The sequence below is a fragment of the Penicillium digitatum genome, chromosome 1, assembly GCF_016767815.1.
Source record: "Penicillium digitatum chromosome 1, complete sequence".
NCBI classification, from domain to species: Eukaryota; Fungi; Ascomycota; class Eurotiomycetes; order Eurotiales; family Aspergillaceae; genus Penicillium; species Penicillium digitatum.
The window spans coordinates 6482087-6500124 of NC_089384.1; the positions used below are offsets into that span (position 1 = coordinate 6482087).

Below are 18038 nucleotides of genomic sequence, written 5' to 3' on the forward strand. Positions count from 1 at the left end.
ATGCCCCATAAATCAACCAGGTTGGAGAATTGGCATGACGTTGGAGGCTCTTTTGCTTCAATTCACTCCAGAATGATATAGTAACCCCGGAGTCTATGCCAACGTAAGTCAAACCTGGAAGTGCCAAGTACATACCCTGTACTTTTAGTTACCGTAATACTCAATAGAAGATCAAATAAAACAAAAAGAAACGAGAACGAAGCAGAGGATTGCATGGGAAAAATGACCCGCCTTCAGCCCTGTAGACCCCCGGGGCTTCCCCACCAGGGCAGGGCAGGTCCGTGCTTACTCAGCCCCTAGAATCAAATGGATGAGAACACGTTGACTTCCCCCACTGAAGGTTCCCCATTCGGTCTTCGATCTTCGATCTTCAATATTCCTTGCTTCGCTTGATCTGTTTTTTTTTTTCTGAACATCACCTGGACCCCCCCTCTGGGCTCTATTTCTCTTTCCGACGTTGTGTGACATCGGGGATGCTATCTTAACAACTGAAATTTATCTCTCTCTTGTTTACCCCAAATACTATTCCTCACCTCTGCGGCTATTGCGATTGATCCTGCGTATTGCCGTTGAGGGTGTTCGCGATCATGGAGAACGCCTTTCTCCGTACTCCAGCTGAGTCGCTGGAGCACTTCAGGGTGTCGGAGCAGACCGGTCTGTCGCAAAACGCGATTTTCAAATACAGACAACAATATGGACGGAACGGTTAGTACACATTCCGCAAATGACACTATCGGAACTAACGTCTGCTGGCCACTTAGCTCTCCCGGAAGAACCCCCGACTCCCATGTGGGAGCTGATTTTGGAACAATTCAAGGATCAATTGGTTCTTATTCTGCTTGGCTCGGCTGCCGTGTCCTTTGTGCTAGCTCTCTTTGAAGAGGGCGACGATTGGACTGCTTTCGTGGATCCCGCTGTCGTAAGTCCTGGAACGTTCTACATTCCCCCTGAATCCCTTTGTGTTCTCTTTTGCTGACCAAGTTGTGCTTCGCTCATAGATACTTACCATCCTCATCCTCAATGCCGTGGTCGGAGTGACCCAAGAAAGTAGCGCCGAAAAGGCAATTTCAGCTCTTCAAGAATATTCGGCTAACGTGGCCAAGGTCATCCGTGATGGAATGACGCGAAGGGTTAAGGCCGAAGATTTGGTTCCCGGAGACGTGATTCAAATTTCTGTCGGTGACCGTGTCCCCGCCGACTGCAGGTTGCTCGCTATTCAGAGCAACAGCTTCCGCGTCGACCAGGCTATTCTGACCGGTGAAAGTGAAAGTGTCGCCAAGGAGACGCGGGCTATTAAGGATGAGCAGGCCGTGAAGCAGGATCAGATCAACATGGTTTTCTCTGGTACCACTGTTGTCAACGGTCACGCTACGGCTCTGGTCGTGTTGACCGGTGCCTCGACTGCCATCGGAGGTATTCACGAGAGCATCACCTCCCAGATTTCCGAGCCAACCCCTTTGAAGAAGAAGCTAAACGACTTCGGTGACATGCTCGCCAAAGTCATTACCGTCATCTGTGTCTTGGTTTGGGTTATCAACTACGAGAACTTCAACGATCCCGCGTTTGGTGGCTGGACGAAGGGTGCTATCTACTATCTGAAAATTGCGGTCTCTCTTGGTGTGGCGGCTATTCCAGAAGGTCTGGCAGTGGTTATTACCACCTGTCTGGCACTGGGTACCCGCAAGATGGCCCAAAAGAACGCGGTTGTCCGGTCTCTTCCCTCCGTCGAAACCCTGGGCAGCTGCAGCGTGATTTGCTCTGACAAGACTGGAACCTTGACCACTAACCAGATGAGCGTCGAGAAGATTGTTTACCTGACCAGCTCTGGCACTGGATTCGAGGAAATCGAAGTCGAAGGCACTACTTTCACTCCCGAGGGCAAGCTTACCCAGAATGGCAAGGTTGTCGAGAACTTGGCTGTTTCGTCATCGACCATCGCACAATTGGCCGAGGTCAGTGCCCTTTGCAACGCCGCTACTCTTTCCCATGATGCCAAGAGCGGAGCCTTCTCTAGCATCGGTGAGCCCACCGAGGGAGCCCTGCGTACTTTGGTTGAAAAGATTGGATCCACCGACCTCGCCTTGAACCAGAAGCTTTATCGCCTCCCTGCGTCCGAAAGATTGCATGCCGCCAGCGCCCATTACGAGTCCCGTCTTCCCCTCAAGGCCACCTATGAATTCTCCCGTGACCGCAAGAGTATGTCTGTTCTCGTTGGCGAGGGCAAGGAACAAAAGTTGCTGGTCAAGGGTGCCCCTGAAAGCATCCTGGACCGCTGCTCGCACGTTATTCAAGGTGCCAACGGATCTCGCGTTCCTGTGACTGTGAATCACTTGAAGCTTCTCTCCGAGGAAGTCGTTGAGTATGGTAACCGTGGTCTTCGTGTCATGGCCATCGCAAGTGTTGATGATGTCTCCGGAAACCCCCTTTTAAAGAACGCCACCACCACCGAGGACTACACCAAGCTGGAACAGAGCATGACTCTTATTGGTCTTGTCGCAATGTTGGACCCCCCACGGCCTGAGGTTGCCGATTCCATCAAGAAGTGTCACGCTGCCGGAATCCGTGTTATTGTCATCACCGGTGATAACCGCAACACTGCCGAGTCTATCTGTCGCTCAATTGGTGTGTTTGGCACCAACGAGGATCTCACTGGTAAGAGCTACACGGGCCGGGAATTCGACGCTCTCAGTGAAAGTGAACAGGTCAAGGCCGTTCAGACCGCTTCCCTTTTCTCGCGCACTGAACCTAACCACAAGTCCAAGCTTGTTGATCTTCTCCAGTCTTTGAACCACGTTGTGGCTATGACCGGAGACGGTGTCAATGACGCTCCCGCTCTCAAGAAGGCCGACATTGGTGTGGCCATGGGCACCGGAACCGACGTGGCCAAGATGGCCTCTGATATGGTCTTGGCTGATGACAACTTCGCTACTATCGCCGTCGCCGTCGAGGAAGGTCGTTCCATTTACAGCAACACTCAGCAGTTCATCCGCTACCTGATTTCTTCCAACATTGGAGAGGTCGTCTCTATCTTCCTGACTGCTGCTCTTGGCATGCCCGAGGCTCTGATTCCCGTTCAGCTGTTGTGGGTCAACCTTGTCACCGACGGTCTGCCCGCTACTGCTCTGTCCTTCAATCCTCCGGACCACGATGTGATGAATCGTCCTCCCCGCCGTCGCGACGAGGCCCTTGTCGGAGGCTGGTTGTTATTCCGCTATATGGTTGTCGGCATCTACGTTGGTGCTGCCACTGTCTTTGGTTACGTCTGGTGGTTTATCTACAACCCCGCTGGTCCCAGAATCACTTTCTGGCAGTTGGTAAGTTTACCCTGTATCCCGGTATCAATTAAGTATTGCTAATAGGGCCACTTCAGTCCCACTACCACAAGTGTGGTGCTCAGTTCCCGGAGATTGGCTGCGAAATGTTCAGCAACGACATGGGCAAGTCTGCCTCCACCGTGTCTCTTTCCATCCTTGTGGTGATTGAGATGCTCAACGCCATGAACGCACTGTCCTCCAGCGAGTCCCTCCTGACTTTCTTCCTGGGCAACAACCCCATGCTTATCTACGCCATCACTCTGTCCATGCTCCTTCACTTTGCTATCCTCTACATTCCCTTCCTCCAGAATCTGTTTTCGATTCTGCCTATGGACTGGAATGAATGGCGGGCAGTGTTGGTGATCAGTGCGCCTGTAATGTAAGTGACTATTGCGGCTTAATCTCGAAAGAATGCCCCACTAACCTAAGCTCCCAGCTTGATCGACGAGGTGCTTAAGGTCGCCGAGCGTCGTCTCTACGGCACGAAAGCCGTCAACCCTGTCGCCCCAAACGGTGTCGCTGGTAAGCCCAAGCGGGCATAAAGGCTGGGGCTATATTGGCGAATGCCTAAATAGGACCCCACCTACCCGCGTATCTGCTCAAGCAGGAGCTAATCGGTGTGTAATAGAAATAGATTGCGCCTGATTGGCTGGATTTTGGTCACGCATTGAACACGAGAGTGCGTGGATTACTTATGACATGCTATCATGGAAGCCCATAGATCAATCCGAATAAAAAGATTACTACCTGCGATTGTTGCACCTGTGGATAGATGGACAGTCTGTACTTGTATCTTCATAGGAAACCGCTTTTATTCGATGAGTCGATCCTTTTCGGGGGTATAGATATCTACATCCTCGTCTAGCTTGGATAGCCGTGACCTCTTTCCAACCTTGGGTTTGAGAACAATGAATGATGTGATTCCGCTGTCATCGGCGTCCCTGCAATGAGTACAGTCGTCATCCACGGCCATTCAACTAGATCTTGTTGTATGGGTAGCGTGTAGCCCATAGCTTCCCCTGAAGTATATCGTAGACACGATGATGCGTGACGGTTCCTAGGGTATTATCTAGGTTGCTGCTCAGCGTGGTAAGACTAAACCCATATGTCTCGGAGTAACATTCCACCAGACACGGGAGAGAATCAGCATGACCACCGGAATAGCATCCCGCATATCCCCAAGATCAATAACGTCAAACGGTCGAAACAACCATGCAACCCTGACACCACCTTGCCAGGGTCTAACCATTGGAAAGCGGGGGGCTTTGATCAGACTACAGGGGAAATCGATCAAAGTCACCTTCAATCCTTGGTGCACCTCCGCATTGTGAGGGTTGATTGGATATTGCTGGTCTTTCTCCAGGGATCGTCTGGGGGGGCTTTCCCCCGGACTGAAAGTGTGGAGTTTGTGGAGAAATGGGAGCCTTTTAAGTTGTTTTCCTTTTAAATCTCTTCTTTGGACCCTTTGAATCTGATTCCATTTGTCTATTTCGAATGCATTTTCTCTATACAAGAATGGGCGTTAAGAAATTCTTTAAAAGCCGCTCAGGCTTGCGTGTGGATAATCGCGCGACTACTTCTGCTGCAACTTTGACTCTACGACAGAGCCTGTGGCCCTTGACTCTAGTCACGACCTTGTTCTTCTTATGGGTAAGTTACTAATTTCACCGGTTGCTCATAGACAATCCTCTTACTAAAACTTCAAGTAGGGCTTTGCATATGGTTTGTTGGACACCCTCAACTCGCATTTTCAAAAAACCCTACACATCGACCGAGGCCGCTCAGCTGGTCTTCAAGCAGCCTACTTTGGGTATGAGGTCTCTCCATAACCCCCCTATCCTACTCAAAATGAACCCTCCCCCCCCCCTAATAAAGCACAGCGCATACCCCCTAGCCTCCCTTGGCTACGCAAACTGGATCCTCCGCAACTACGGCTACAAGACCGTCTTTATCTTTGGTCTGTGTCTATACGGTATCGGAGCTCTATGCATGTGGCCTGCGGGACTAAACCAATCATTCAGTGGCTTCTGCGGAGCCACCTTCGTCATTGGATCCGGACTGGGGTCTCTCGAGACAGCAGCTAATCCTTACCTCACAGGTAAGACAATCACACATACCACACTGAGCCGTGCCTAAATTTTAATCTCTCCTTGCCTCGATCTAGTCTGCGGTCCCCCCGGCTACTCTGAAATCCGAATCAACTTCGCCCAGGCCTTCAATGCCATTGGCACAGTCGTCGGCCCAGTACTGGGCTCGTACGTCTTCTTCTCAGAGACAGAGGACGACGTAGCAGCCCTGCAGCGCGTACAGTGGGTTTACCTCGCCATCGGTGTCTTCGTCTTCTTGCTCGCCGGCGTATTCTTCCTATCCAAGATCCCCGAAGTCACAGATGCGGACATGGCTTTCCAGGTTGCGCAGACCCATGTCGATGAGCAGGATAAGCCGTTCGGGAAACAGTACAAGTTGTTCCATGCGACACTGGCGCAGTTCACGTATACAGGCGCGCAGGGTGCGTTTTCCTCGCTCCCCGCTTCATCTTATACTTTCTCCGTTCTTCCAACAAGCTAAATGCGTTCTCCAGTTGCTATCGCGGGCTACTTCATCAACTACGTCAAGGACACCTGGCCGGGTACACCGAATGCCACAGCGGCGAAGTATCTTGCCGGCGCGCAGGGCGCGTTCGCAGTCGGCCGGTTCCTCGGCTCGGGGATGATGAAGTTCGTGCGGGCGCGCTGGGTCTTCCTGGTGTATTTGTCGTGCACGGTGGCTTTTCTCGCGGCGTCCGTGACGCAGACGAAGCAGGTTGGGGTTGTCATGTTATTCATGACACTATTCTTTGAGTCTGTTTGCTTCCCGACAATCATGGCACTGGGTATCCGTGGCCTCGGGCGCCATTACAAGCGTGGCTCTGGGTTGATTGTTGGTGGTGTTTGTGGAGGAGCTGTCGTGCCGCCTATTCTGGGACATGTGGCTGATATGCGTGATAACACCGGATTCGCGTTTATTATTCCGACTATGGTATGGTTTTGCCATTGGATTCATGCTTCTGTCTGTCTTTCGTTTGCGTTGTTGGGTCGGTAGCTAATTATGCCTGCAGTTCATGGTCGCTTGGACTTATGCTCTTGCTGTTAACTTTGTTCCGTCGTACACAAACACCGTGGACAAAATTGGTGAGAGTGATGTTGGTACTGATCGTCCGAGTACGAAAGATGAGGAAGCTGTTGTGGGGTCTCATGCTATTGATGAGACTGTAGGTGAGAAGCACCAAGCCCTGCATGTGGAGCGGTAGATGGTTGTCATTTGCTCTGCTTTCGGTATCTTGATGGTCACTGGATGATGGATCACAAGGGTTAGAATTTTGGTTCTGCCTTACTTGCTCGGCATTCTTCGCTATGTAATACTCTATGTAATAGAGTAATGTGTGACGACCAACCGATATAACGATGCTTCATTACCAGCAACAACCACATGAGATCACCCAGCGCCCGCGATTAGAATAGCAACTAAGTTTTTAAGCCGAATTATGAAGATTGCCAAGCTGGGAACCATATACGATATCATGATATTAAACCACAGAAGAGAGATATCGTCACTGAAACCATCTTCGCGACGGAAGGGAAGACAGCCCGACATGTGACCGCGGTGGCTAGTTGGTGACAGTGGCTTTGGATATCATCAGAATGTGTAACGAGTCGGTACAGACCGATCGGAAACCCACAGAAGGCCCATCATTCATAATATTCCGAAGACAACGCGTAGGACATGTCGATCATGACTGAGGGCTTGGTTTAGCCTGTGGAAGTGGCGGATGAAACCGAGCCAGGTGCAAAACATGTCAAAGATCGCGACGTAAGACTCCTTGTCCTGGAATGATTTGATGTTCTGCACTTGGATTCGATGCCAATCCACTCCTCCGATCGATGGGTTTATGTACGACATGGCTCATTCACTGTAAGACCGCCACTAGGCATTGTGTGATAGCAGTTGAAGTGTCAATTTGTGGCAGGGCTAACTCGTCATTGTGTGACACAGCAGACCACGCACCCAGCTTGCTGAAGGCCTGGGTAAGTGTCTGTGTTCCATCGAGCAGGTCGAGCAGGTCGAGCAGGTCCACTTTGAGCGCTTGCTCTTTACAGGCTGATTTTTCGTAGCCACGAATTCGGACGTTGCGTTACCAACATGTAGCAATGAGCTGCTACAGGCAAAATCTTCCGCTGATTAAAGGCCTTCGAATTGTATGGCTTTGCTCGGAAGACTCTATTAAATGGACGACGAGATGGCTGGAATGGGTGCGCGACTTCGAGTTCGTGGTTTTTGACATACAAACGACAGCCAAGGGCAGCCGGAACCCGTTCAGCTTGGATTCGTCGCCTTAATTCGAGGATCGAAGCTAGCAGATGGCTCACGAAAACTAGTGCGGGATCGGAATTTGCAATTGCGTACGGCTATTGCTGGGGGAATCTGGAACGCGTCGAAGATGCACCAAGAGGCAGCGGATCTCGTGGTCTCCTTGAACAATGTCGCTAGCTGTGTCCATGGACCACTGTTCATATATTAGAAGAAGGCAGCTTAGGAAGTTTTGAGACCACCGATATAAGTGTCGTTGTTGCCTTAATACACTCAAAGACAAGATGGAAAGCAGACCAAGAAATGAGCTGAGCTGTTGACCGAGAGAGAAGGAGGAGAGGGAGAGGGAGGAAAATCAAACAGAGTGAGGAGCAGAGACCTCAGCGGCCTTGGGCAGAAAGGCTACCTCAACAATGTAGCTATACATAACTCGTCTACATGTGCAGTGTGTAGTATGGCCTCTTTGGCACCATTTGGATCCATTTCTGGTCGGTTCTACATCGTTTCAGGGGATGCCAATACTGAATCCCCGAGACTCGTATTTGAAAGTGCCATGCTTCAACGAACACGGATACTTCACAATTCCCGCGAGAATCGTCGTGCCAAGGCAGCAATTTAGCAGCCAGAGTCGTTCCGGGAATGGAGGAAATGGCTTCGTATGTATGCCCTTTGTCACAGTGGGCAAGCCCGAGGTCGAGAAGCTGGAAAATGTGCGGCTGATCGTTCCTGGTATCTGGAATATTATGGAATTTCACTAATAGTCTCCGAATGAAGAAAATGAGGTGGGGTTTAATCCTGGATGGTTCTGGCAACGCGGTCCACGTTGACTGGTTGCCATATGATGACCTATTGGTACAGGCTGGGGGTCACAGCCGAATCACCCTTGCGGCATAAATAGGTGACCGTCGCAATACCCGCCAACTTAGGGTGAAGGTTGATGAAAGAAAGCTTCGAGGGTCCCCTGGGGGCAGGGCCAAGAGACCAGTTAGCGGAGAGAAATCCATTTTGATGGAGCTTGGGGATGAAAGAATCAATGACGTTTGAGGAAAAGATGGAAAGGAGAAGACCAGAAAGTCTCTGAGTTTGAAAGGACAAAAGGCCCAAACAAGTAACAAAGAATTGACAGCTGAGATTATGTCCAATCTCGCGACGGACGACTACGACTTGGACTTCATGAGATATTCTTCATATAGCACTTTCCGATTCGCTTTCTGAATAGCGTACAGCTAGAAGTATGACAATCTCTCAGAAGTAAAGTGAAGTTGATCCGTTTCCTTGTTGACAAGTACATGTTCATATCCAGGCTCTTCGGTATGAGGATTGGGAGCTTGATTTCCTCCAGATACTGACTGCCGATCTAAGATCTCTCTAGGTTCTAGAAGCCTGACAGCATGTTGGATCGAGGGGATATCAAAGTTGGAAATGGTCGATGCAATTTCATTATCGAATTATTCTATTGCTGATAAATCCAACAAGATATTGTGGGACAGCGTTCCATATGAGACAAGGGAATGCTAGGCAAAAGACATAAAAATTCAAGCGAGGGTCGAATCATCATGAAATTTCAAGGAAATATAGTGGAGAGAAAGCGCTTCATGAAGCTAGGAAAACATAAAGGAAAAGAGCGCAAGAGACGGAGAAAGGCATCGATCCAATGATGGATCGATGCCGAAAAAGAGACAAAACAAGGAAACGAAAACGAGAACACGCTGTGTAAGTGGGGGTATAAAAAGCTCTATCGTCTAACCAAACATAGGAATAAGTGATCCTGGGATGGGCAAAGAAACGCCCGAATCTAATGCGCAGATGGGAAATTGCAATGAAGCTGACAGGTTAACATCGGCACTATTCAGCGATGTGGATCTTCTCTACGGCATCGGACGGCGAGCACAAAGAGGAGGAGCAAGGAGGCTGAAGGGGATTGGTTTCAGGGGTTGAAACAGGAGCAGATGGCGTCCTGCCGCTCGAGGGAGATCCGGTCTCGTCCGCGGGGCGCTCGTCGGGGGCAACGGAATCAGAAGGTGCACCAGGTTCGTCGAACTCGTCGACTTCTTCGATTTCTTCCTCAATCCCTTCGATATCTTCCTCTTCCTCGATAATTTGGCTTTTGCGTACAACAGGCCGCCCTGCCACGATGTCGGGACTGGTATTCGCTGGCTGACCGAGAACGGGGGAGTTGACTACCCCACCAGAAACCATCAAATTAGTGGTATGGATCATTGGACCCTTGAAGAGAGATCTCTTCCGCCTTGCAAACACCAGGCTTGAAGAGGGCGAGTAGAATAACGGCCCTGGTACCGCCTCATTGAATGACGATGGCATCTGACCTGGATCGCCAAGTTCGCGAGGTGCTCCACCTGGCCCTCTTACCAAGCGAATATTGCTCGGAAAGCGGGATGAGGAACCTGGGGTGGTGGGCAACACTTTAATCGATGAGTGAGGCGATCTGGAGACTCTGGCAGTGGGCGTCGAGATAGTATCTACGCTGTTGGAAGAAATCGAAGATGCCTTGGAATGAGCACGAGCGTGATGAATGCTTCGGATCGATGATACCGAGGAGGATGTAGATTTGCGTCCTCGTAGTCCGACCGATGAACGCTGATAGGATCCGCGTGGTGTGATAGGTGAGGGTGAGAGGGATTTTCGATGACTGTTATGACCGGTGGTCAATGGCCGCGGCTGGCGAGTGTAAGAATGGCTGTTTTGGCGGTATGAGGCACTACTAGGAGTGAGGCTGCTAGCATTGGAGATTCGTTTGACCTGGGTGGGTGTCACAACTTCCTCCCCTGCGACCTCACTTTGTAGGGACGACAAGACCACATCTTTCTTTCCAGTATCTGGACACTTCGCCGGGCTCAGCTTCTCGGAAAGAAAATGGCGCGAGCCCATCGATTTGGCATGGGGAGATCGTGCTCTCTTCGCCGACTCTACAAACCAGTGCTTGAGGGATGCTAGCTGGCTGAGTATCGGATACTGGTGACGACGACTAGTACGACGCCGGAAGATGCTGTGCTGCTGCGTTAATTCAGGCTGTGATGCGCTAACATGTAGCATACTGGGCCGTGATCGCCGTCTATCTTTTGGCGGCGGAACTGGGCGGCGGCGTGTCGAGTTGTGGGACCGTATAGAAGCTTTGTCGAGGGACGATGGTGGCTTGGTGAGCTCAATTGGGAATATAGGAAGCGGTTCAGGAAGCGCAGGAAGATCTGGTACTGCCGACTGGGATAGTAAGCTTCTTCTATCCCGTCTCCCACGATCTCCCAATCCCGAGCCTTCTTCCTCCACCTCCATTAGAGCCGATGATCGCTTCTCTAGACGACTGCTCGCGGCGCTCAGACGACGAAGGTTAATGGCTTCGACCTCCCGCTCGTGACGCTTGCGCTCCCTCTTTCGTTCCTTCCGTTGCTCTTTTTCAATTAGCAGTGCCCACCAGCCGGCGAGTGGGTCGCACCGCTGAGCCAGAACATTTTCAATGACCTCGTCAATGTTGACCCCAGCGCTTTTCATCCGCTGCAATGTAGTCTTCTCCAGTGGCGTAGTAAATGGCGAGGGTCTTGGGATTTTCAGGATGGCAAGTTGTTCAGGAGCATGCTCCGAAAGGAAAGGATGAGCCAAGATCTCGTCTAGACTGGGTCGAATCAGAGGTCGTTTGGACAACAGGAGATTGATCAGAGCCTTGGCATCGTCTGTGAATTTGTCGTTGAAGGTCGGCTCATCTGACAATATTCGCTTTTTGGTGATTTCGTCGTCATCGTCGTCATATGGCAGCTCGCCTGCTAAAAGCGCATAGAGAATGATTCCCAAACTCCAGACATCCACTTTTTCTCCCGCGTACTTCTCTCCTTTGAGCATCTCGGGTGCACTATAGCATATCGTCCCACAGAAGGTCTGAAGATAGCTAGTTTTTCCTTCATACCCACGCGTGAACCCAAAATCGCAGAGCTTCACATTTTCTTGTTTATCCAGCATAATGTTTTCCAGTTTCAAGTCGCGATGCACACAGGATTTACTGTGGACATAGGCGACCGCTCCCACCAATTGAGTAAACATCCGCTTCACTTTTTCTACCGGGAGTGGGCCGTGTCGAAGGAGGTAGTTGTAGAGCTCATCGCCTAGAAGATACGATTGTCAATTTGTTTGCCGTGGCATCGTCCACCATGCGCAAGCTAACGTACCGGGACAATACTCCAACACAAGCCAAACGAGGCTCTCAGTTACTATCACTTCGTACAGCCGTGTGATATGAGGATGGAGAAATTGGCGATGGTGATGAATTTCGCGCACGAGATTGGTGTCCTCCTTGCTGGACGATTTGAGCACCACCTGCGGACTTGATCAACATTGCCTCCACTAATTTGTTCTTCGCATGACGTGACCTACCTTTGAGCCATTGGTGAGTTTGTGCGAGGCGAGATATACCTTGCCGAAGGAACCTTTCCCAATTAACCGCCCCAATGTATAATTCCCCACAGTCCGAAGATCCTTGGAGGAGAACTCCCTGTGGAGAACCACCATATTAGCGCAACTGACCATCTAGACCGGGACCAAAGCGATCGCTTACTCAAGCAGTTCATTATAGGAGTTGGCAAGCTATCGAGAATTCCAAATTAGCCATATTTCCACGGACTTTGCGAAAGGCTTAAACAAAGGGAACCGGCGGAGCTCCCTAAATCGCATCCCCCATGACGCACCTTCTCCTTCTGTTTTTGGCTTTGAACCCCCGCTCTTGTTCGAGGCGGCATATGTTATGATTGCCAAGTTTCGCTGTCGACAGACTCTCTGCGCGTCAAGGGGTAGACTAGGAATGGTTGATGTGCCGGGGGTGCCATTCAACGGGACACGGATGCGCGGATAAAACGGTATCCGAAGCGGAGGGAGAGGCCGATAGGTTTCAAAAAGGGTAGCTGGGGGCTCTGAACGATGGCCGGAGAAATAGAGTAACACTGCAAAGGATAAAAGGAGAAGGGAAATTGCACACAAAAAGCCTATGGAAGATCCCTACCTTGGAAGACGTCAACGGGAACGTGGACCGTGTGGAGAACTCGGGACTTGGGACGGCTCTCCTTTTTTTTGAATTTTTTTTGGAGTCGTCTATAATTATCTTTATATACAATATCCAATCTCCATTCTATATTTCAGACAGAAAAAAAAGTGTTCCGGGCTCCGCTCCTATCTATAACTCTCCTGATACTGGCCAGAATGGTCAGCAACCCCATCTACCTTAATTGGCTCGAACGACAGACTTCGACTATAGCCCTGAAACAACAAATTGATCCTGGTCACCCCAATCCTGCGTTGTAGACAGGCAAATACGTGTTGTTACTACCTTACTGCCTAAGATCCAGCCCTTGCTTGTGGACGGTACCTGTACAACGTACGATGTACACCGACGCCCGATTAATTTAGTAGACTGCAGCTATTGGCTGATTTCGTGCTGACCTGAGCCAAATGATGGAATGGCTGAATAACCATTGAATTACATGCACGGGTATTATATACTTCATGATTGCCACCAAGGCAGCGATTCAAGATGTCGAACTGTGCGTTCACTAGAACCCATCGTGGGATCGACGGGGTTGAGTCCCGCCTCACCCTGGAAAGCCAGGGACGCCATACCAAAGTATGAGTGAAGGAGGTCTAACGGTTTGATCAGCAACACAGTCTTGGATATCAGCATGCTATCGCCTTACCGGGAGGATCCCCAGGCCCTTTCCCAAACCCACCGACAGCATGTTGGGTTTTCTCCAGCAAGTATCGACGATTACGAACTTCATCAACCACGGAATATTGGTCCAGCATCTGGCTTCCGCGTTAGTCGACAACCACTACCAGCCAAGGTTGCACATACCATCAGTGTCGCTCCGTTCCAGAATGAATAGCATGTGTCTGCATATTTATTGCATCGGCCATTGAAACCGGCACATGGCAGTGCGTCGGCTCCGAGGGGTTGAACATTGGGTAACCCGCGGACTCGATCATCAAGAGATCCCGTCCCTGTCACCTCAAGCGTTTCATCTTCATCCTCATCGGGTTCCTCTAGCTGGGCCGTTTGCCTTGAAGCCAGCCATGTAATCAAAGCCTCAAACTGATTGGAGCCTGCCGATAGTAAGGGCAGTGATTTCACATCATTGGACGTCCGGCGCAAGAAATCTAGAGACCCAACTGCGCAGTACGTGTGTCCACCTGTGAATTGTTAGAAGATTCAGATGGTGGAAAGGGAGACACGAACTATGCGATTCACAAAAAGGAGACTCAGCCATGCCACCGTCGTATGTCTGTTTAGGTAGACTGTGTCAACACCCCAATCACGGAAAGAGCATCGATGTCTCTACATACCTGGCACGCCTCGATAAAAGAGGCAAAACCGAGGACATCAATATCTGGCACACCTTCAAGCCCCGTCTCATTCCGCCCGCGCAAGATATACCGTATGCCGGCAGCACAACAGCAGTATCGCAAATCGCGAGGCCCCCCTACACTCCCCCCAGGACCAAGAAGCTCACCGAAGCTTCCATCGACGCGTTGAACTTTAGGAAGCCACTCAAGACACTCCCGTCGCTTGACACGCGACAGGTCATCCCCGAGGATGAGCAAGTTGACTAGCGCAAAGAATGTCGCGGGGACGTTAGCTGGATCCCAGGCTTCATTATCCTTGTTTCGCTTATCTGGCCCAAAAAAGGTGCCTGGGAAACCGCGAAATCCGCCCGAAGGTACCTGGCAGTGATAGAGCCAGTCAATGTACCGTTGTCTTTCATCCGGGGTGGTTTTGCTCTGGAGAACGCCAAGCACGTCCAATCCGGAGAGGGTCAGGTAGGCCAGGAGCATGCGATTAGAGTCATTGGAAGTATAAGCGGACGGGAGGAAAGTCTTCAGGCATCGGAGGTAGTATTTCACATGGCGCTCTGTGTTGAAGGTTGGGTTTGAGTCGGTCATTGTAGAGGATGGTCAGGGGTTTGGACCACTGTGTAGTATGGTAGGAACTTTGCAATATTCCAGTATAAATTTAGGCAAATTGATCAGCATACGTCAAGTCGCAAATCAGATCCAATCCTCGCAGTTGTTGTGTTGGCGGGGGGGGGGGGGGGGGGACATCTCGACCGTAGCTGCTTTTTCCCCACATGCGTTGCGGCCAAGGACACTCGGACAAGTTACTTCCGTCTGTGACTTTTAGAACGTCTTTTGTCCACAAACTTGTGCCATTGTGACTCCTCCACCATGGGTTTAATTTCGTCCAAGACTCTAATCCAGGCACATGCCGTGTTTCTAGTCGTGATCGCCGGCTATCTGGTCAAGAGCCCGGAGGTCATCACTGACTGCGATCTGGTATTTATGATGGGCGAAGCTTTAAACATTGTGAGTTGTCACCAGCATTTCCGATTTACAAGGCAATTTCTTCCATGTTGGCAATGGATCTTGCTAGATACAGTGAGTTTGGACTGCTAACACTCATGGTGCAGGACTTTCCATCCCTGTCAAGCCCGCAACAATCCCCCTTCACCTTCTGTGCCATTCTCATCTTTACTGAGGCCCTAGTCGACCTCGTTCTGCTGTCCAACATCCCCTATCATGAAGCTCTCGATGAAGCTCTCCCCTACATCCGGCCCCTCCGAAATAGCAACCTCCCTGCCGAGGATCTGCAGATTCTACAGCGGTTGCCCGAATATATTACAAAGTCCTTGACAATTTACTGGAGCGTCTGGATCGCAGTTGCTGCGTGTCGCTTTGCTGTGTATGCTGGAATTGCGTTCTTTATCTACCAAAGCAGAGGTGACCACCTGGCCTCGTCTTACACAAGCGCTGCGGCTATTGGAGGCTTGGATCGTCTGAAGAACCGAGTGGTCTTTAGCTTTGCTTTCTTCGAAATGATGTTTTGGTTCTGGGTAAGTGGAAACTGTCTTGCTTGGACAGGCTTGACCTGTTAGCCGTTTTTCGTGCTAATCTGCTGCCACAGAACTTTGCGGCCCTCCGTGAGGAGCGTCAGGAACGTCTGACCAAGCTCCTGGAGGACGCCCGTGAAAAATGACCACTTCCATCTGTTCATCGGTAATTCTTTCTATGAGTGTATTATTATTGTGGAATATCCATTCGCCAGTGCGAAGGCGATGGCACTTAGTCACACCGTGTACCCAATCGATTAAAACTATCTCGTGGACAAAAATAAGACACAGGTGCATTCTCAGATCATTCTTGTGTTTCCATTCATTCCATCATCATCATGCCGACATTTCAATGCTGCTAAACATACTGTTTCCCTCCATAATTACCCATGATGCTTCATTCTAGATCAGAATGGCGAACGCCGCCGCAGCACCAGCAGCGGCCACAAGGGAAGAATCCTTGTGGGAAACCGCAGCGACGCCAGTGCTGGTGGCTGCAGCAGAGGCAGACGAGGCACTGCTCGAAACACTCTTCGAGGCCGTGGTAGAAGCCTTGGTGCCTGTCACAGAAGTCGAATCCGAAGTCTTAGTCGCACCCGATGTCTCGGCACTGGAGTTGGTTCCAGTCTCGGTCGAGTTGGCGCTAGAGCTGGAGCTCAACTTGCTGCTCGAGCAGACCACATCGGCGGGCAGATCGGTCACACCACCCCGGGCACAGATTGACTTGGCAACCTTGATGGTTGCTATGGAGAAGAGTAACGTATCAGCTCACGGTATATTTTCCACTGTGCATTTTACGCTATCCGTCATGTGTAGTCAGATGGAATCTTCCCACTTGTGTACTCAATTGGAGATAGGGAAGGGCGGACAACATACTATCCTGATCCGCCTTGGAGCATTTATCAGCGATGCAGCAGGCGACATCGGCTAGGAAGGACTTGGACTTGCAGACGCACGTAAAATCAATACCGCAGTTCTGGGGGATTGAACCCGTAGCACAGGATTTCTATGGAATAGGTTGTTTAGCAGACGGCCCATTTGGCACAGCCGCATGTAAACTGTAAACACATACCGAGCAGTCGGGGAGATCACCCAGGCCTTGGGCAACGGCAATGGTCAGCAGAGCTGCCAGGGCGAAAAGGATGGTGAACTTCATCTTTGCAGATATGGGGCTGTTGGATGAAGTGTGGTATTGGTCGGAGTGAAAATGTGCCAGGTTTTGTTCTCTAGATCAGGTTGCATGTGCAGGACGTGGTAATACCCCAATAGATAGGTCAAAAATACACTAGTACACAGATCAACAGTACCTTTTCCCCGCAAAACCTTTCGCCTTGCAACTAGCTCCCAAAGAATTCCCCACAAAAGGCGGCACAGAGGCGTTTTTGAATGATTGGATATTAAATATCAAAACTCCTGGGTATTTTACATAGGGGGTATTTAAACGCACCCCACGTCTATCTCGATGGCGAAGCCACGGGAGAAAAGATCTCCGGTAGATGACATGAAAGAGAGATGAAAACCAAGCTAGGAAGCAGGGTTTGACAAATAAACGGGGAAAGGTCCAGGCTTCAGGCACCCAGGAAGCCAGGAAGCCACAAATCCCAACACATCTCTCCCTCCTTCTATATCAAGTAGCCGGGATACCTACCAGTGCAGATGAACATTGTAGAAATCAAAGATGCACCCCACCTTGCCTTCCCCCACTTCTCAGGCGTCTGTTCAAATCGATACCGTCGTTGAACTCCAGAATATGCAGCCAAGATTCAAACTGGTGGCAATTTCCCTCAGCTGACTCCTTCGCATTATCCACTAGTATGACTCGCCACCTGCGCCGTTATGAGGCTGGCCAACTATGGGCGGATAGCCGTAGGCAGATGCATCTTGCTCGGACGGGTCAAGATTGAGATTCGACATAGGGTTGGTGCCTTCAGCATTGGAGAAGCCCGTTGGACGAGCTAGGCCAGGCGCACCTCCGGCCTGGCCACCAACAGGTCCTCCAACTCCATAGCCAGCGCTTGGTGGTCTCTGATTGTCACCGCGGGCAGACTGGGTTTCACGGTACTTGGATAGGTAGATCTTGAGTGCTTCGGCGTAATTTTCGAAGCCAAGCGAGGTCATGGCAAATAGGATGTCTTCGCCGTTGACAGTTTTGCGCTTCTCCTGCTGGCATTTCTCCGATGCTTCACTTGTGATAAATGAAATGTATTCGCTCACACATTCCTGCATACATTCCTTGGCTTCTTTTGCAATCTTCGCATTGTCAGGAAGTGCAAGCTTCATGATACGGGCCACATTGGCAATTGGAAGCCACCGATCCTGCTCCTTCACCTCAAACTCGCCTTGGTGTCCCTGCGCGTCGTGGTGATCCTTGTCTAAGTGTTCTTGCTCTTCTCCTGATTGCGTCTCCGGGTCAAGATCGTGTTCTTTTGAAGGAGAAACGGACGACATGATTAAAATGGGGTTGAATAGATGTAGTGGATCTTGGGTGTTGTGTCAGTGC

At 50.5% G+C, this 18038-nt stretch overlaps 7 protein-coding genes across 7 annotated transcripts; 3 read left to right on the forward strand and 4 right to left on the reverse strand.

Annotated features, from left to right (window-relative positions):
- Positions 1-587: 587 nt before the first annotated feature.
- On the forward strand, positions 588-3939 carry Pdw03_4568 (Endoplasmic reticulum calcium ATPase, putative; the record flags this gene model as incomplete). Its single annotated transcript, XM_014675527.2, has 6 exons — positions 588-705; positions 762-919; positions 999-3314; positions 3371-3693; positions 3751-3836; positions 3890-3939. The coding sequence occupies 6 exons, from the start codon at positions 588-590 to the stop codon at positions 3937-3939; spliced, it is 3051 nt and encodes a 1016-aa protein (XP_014531013.2).
- Positions 3940-4829: 890 nt separating this feature from the next.
- Pdw03_4569 (Sucrose/H+ symporter, plant) lies at positions 4830-6603 on the forward strand (the record flags this gene model as incomplete). The annotated part of the gene is made up of 6 exons (XM_014675526.2): positions 4830-4964; positions 5024-5124; positions 5195-5412; positions 5479-5823; positions 5896-6332; positions 6412-6603. 6 exons carry the CDS (start codon positions 4830-4832, stop codon positions 6601-6603), a joined length of 1428 nt encoding a protein of 475 aa, XP_014531012.2.
- Positions 6604-9506: 2903 nt separating this feature from the next.
- On the reverse strand, positions 9507-12403 carry Pdw03_4570 (Serine/threonine protein kinase, putative; the record flags this gene model as incomplete). The annotated part of the gene is made up of 5 exons (XM_066100778.1): positions 9507-11773; positions 11837-11984; positions 12042-12159; positions 12223-12251; positions 12353-12403. The coding sequence occupies 5 exons, from the start codon at positions 12401-12403 to the stop codon at positions 9507-9509; spliced, it is 2613 nt and encodes an 870-aa protein (XP_065956178.1).
- A 758-nt stretch (positions 12404-13161) lies between these two features.
- Positions 13162-14594, reverse strand: Pdw03_4571 (Geranylgeranyl transferase type-1 subunit beta; the record flags this gene model as incomplete). The annotated part of the gene is made up of 5 exons (XM_014675524.1): positions 13162-13298; positions 13352-13460; positions 13510-13844; positions 13891-13936; positions 13998-14594. 5 exons carry the CDS (start codon positions 14592-14594, stop codon positions 13162-13164), a joined length of 1224 nt encoding a protein of 407 aa, XP_014531010.1.
- A 282-nt stretch (positions 14595-14876) lies between these two features.
- Pdw03_4572 (Increased loss of mitochondrial DNA protein 1) lies at positions 14877-15684 on the forward strand (the record flags this gene model as incomplete). The annotated part of the gene is made up of 3 exons (XM_014675523.1): positions 14877-15014; positions 15119-15541; positions 15613-15684. 3 exons carry the CDS (start codon positions 14877-14879, stop codon positions 15682-15684), a joined length of 633 nt encoding a protein of 210 aa, XP_014531009.1.
- Positions 15685-15940: 256 nt separating this feature from the next.
- Pdw03_4573 (Extracellular membrane protein, CFEM domain) lies at positions 15941-16694 on the reverse strand (the record flags this gene model as incomplete). Its single annotated transcript, XM_014675522.1, has 3 exons — positions 15941-16281; positions 16415-16544; positions 16611-16694. 3 exons carry the CDS (start codon positions 16692-16694, stop codon positions 15941-15943), a joined length of 555 nt encoding a protein of 184 aa, XP_014531008.1.
- A 653-nt stretch (positions 16695-17347) lies between these two features.
- Pdw03_4574 (CCAAT-binding factor complex subunit HapC) lies at positions 17348-17986 on the reverse strand (the record flags this gene model as incomplete). Its single annotated transcript, XM_014675521.1, has 1 exon — positions 17348-17986. The coding sequence occupies one exon, from the start codon at positions 17984-17986 to the stop codon at positions 17348-17350; it is 639 nt and encodes a 212-aa protein (XP_014531007.1).
- Between the last annotated feature and the right edge of the window lie 52 nt (positions 17987-18038).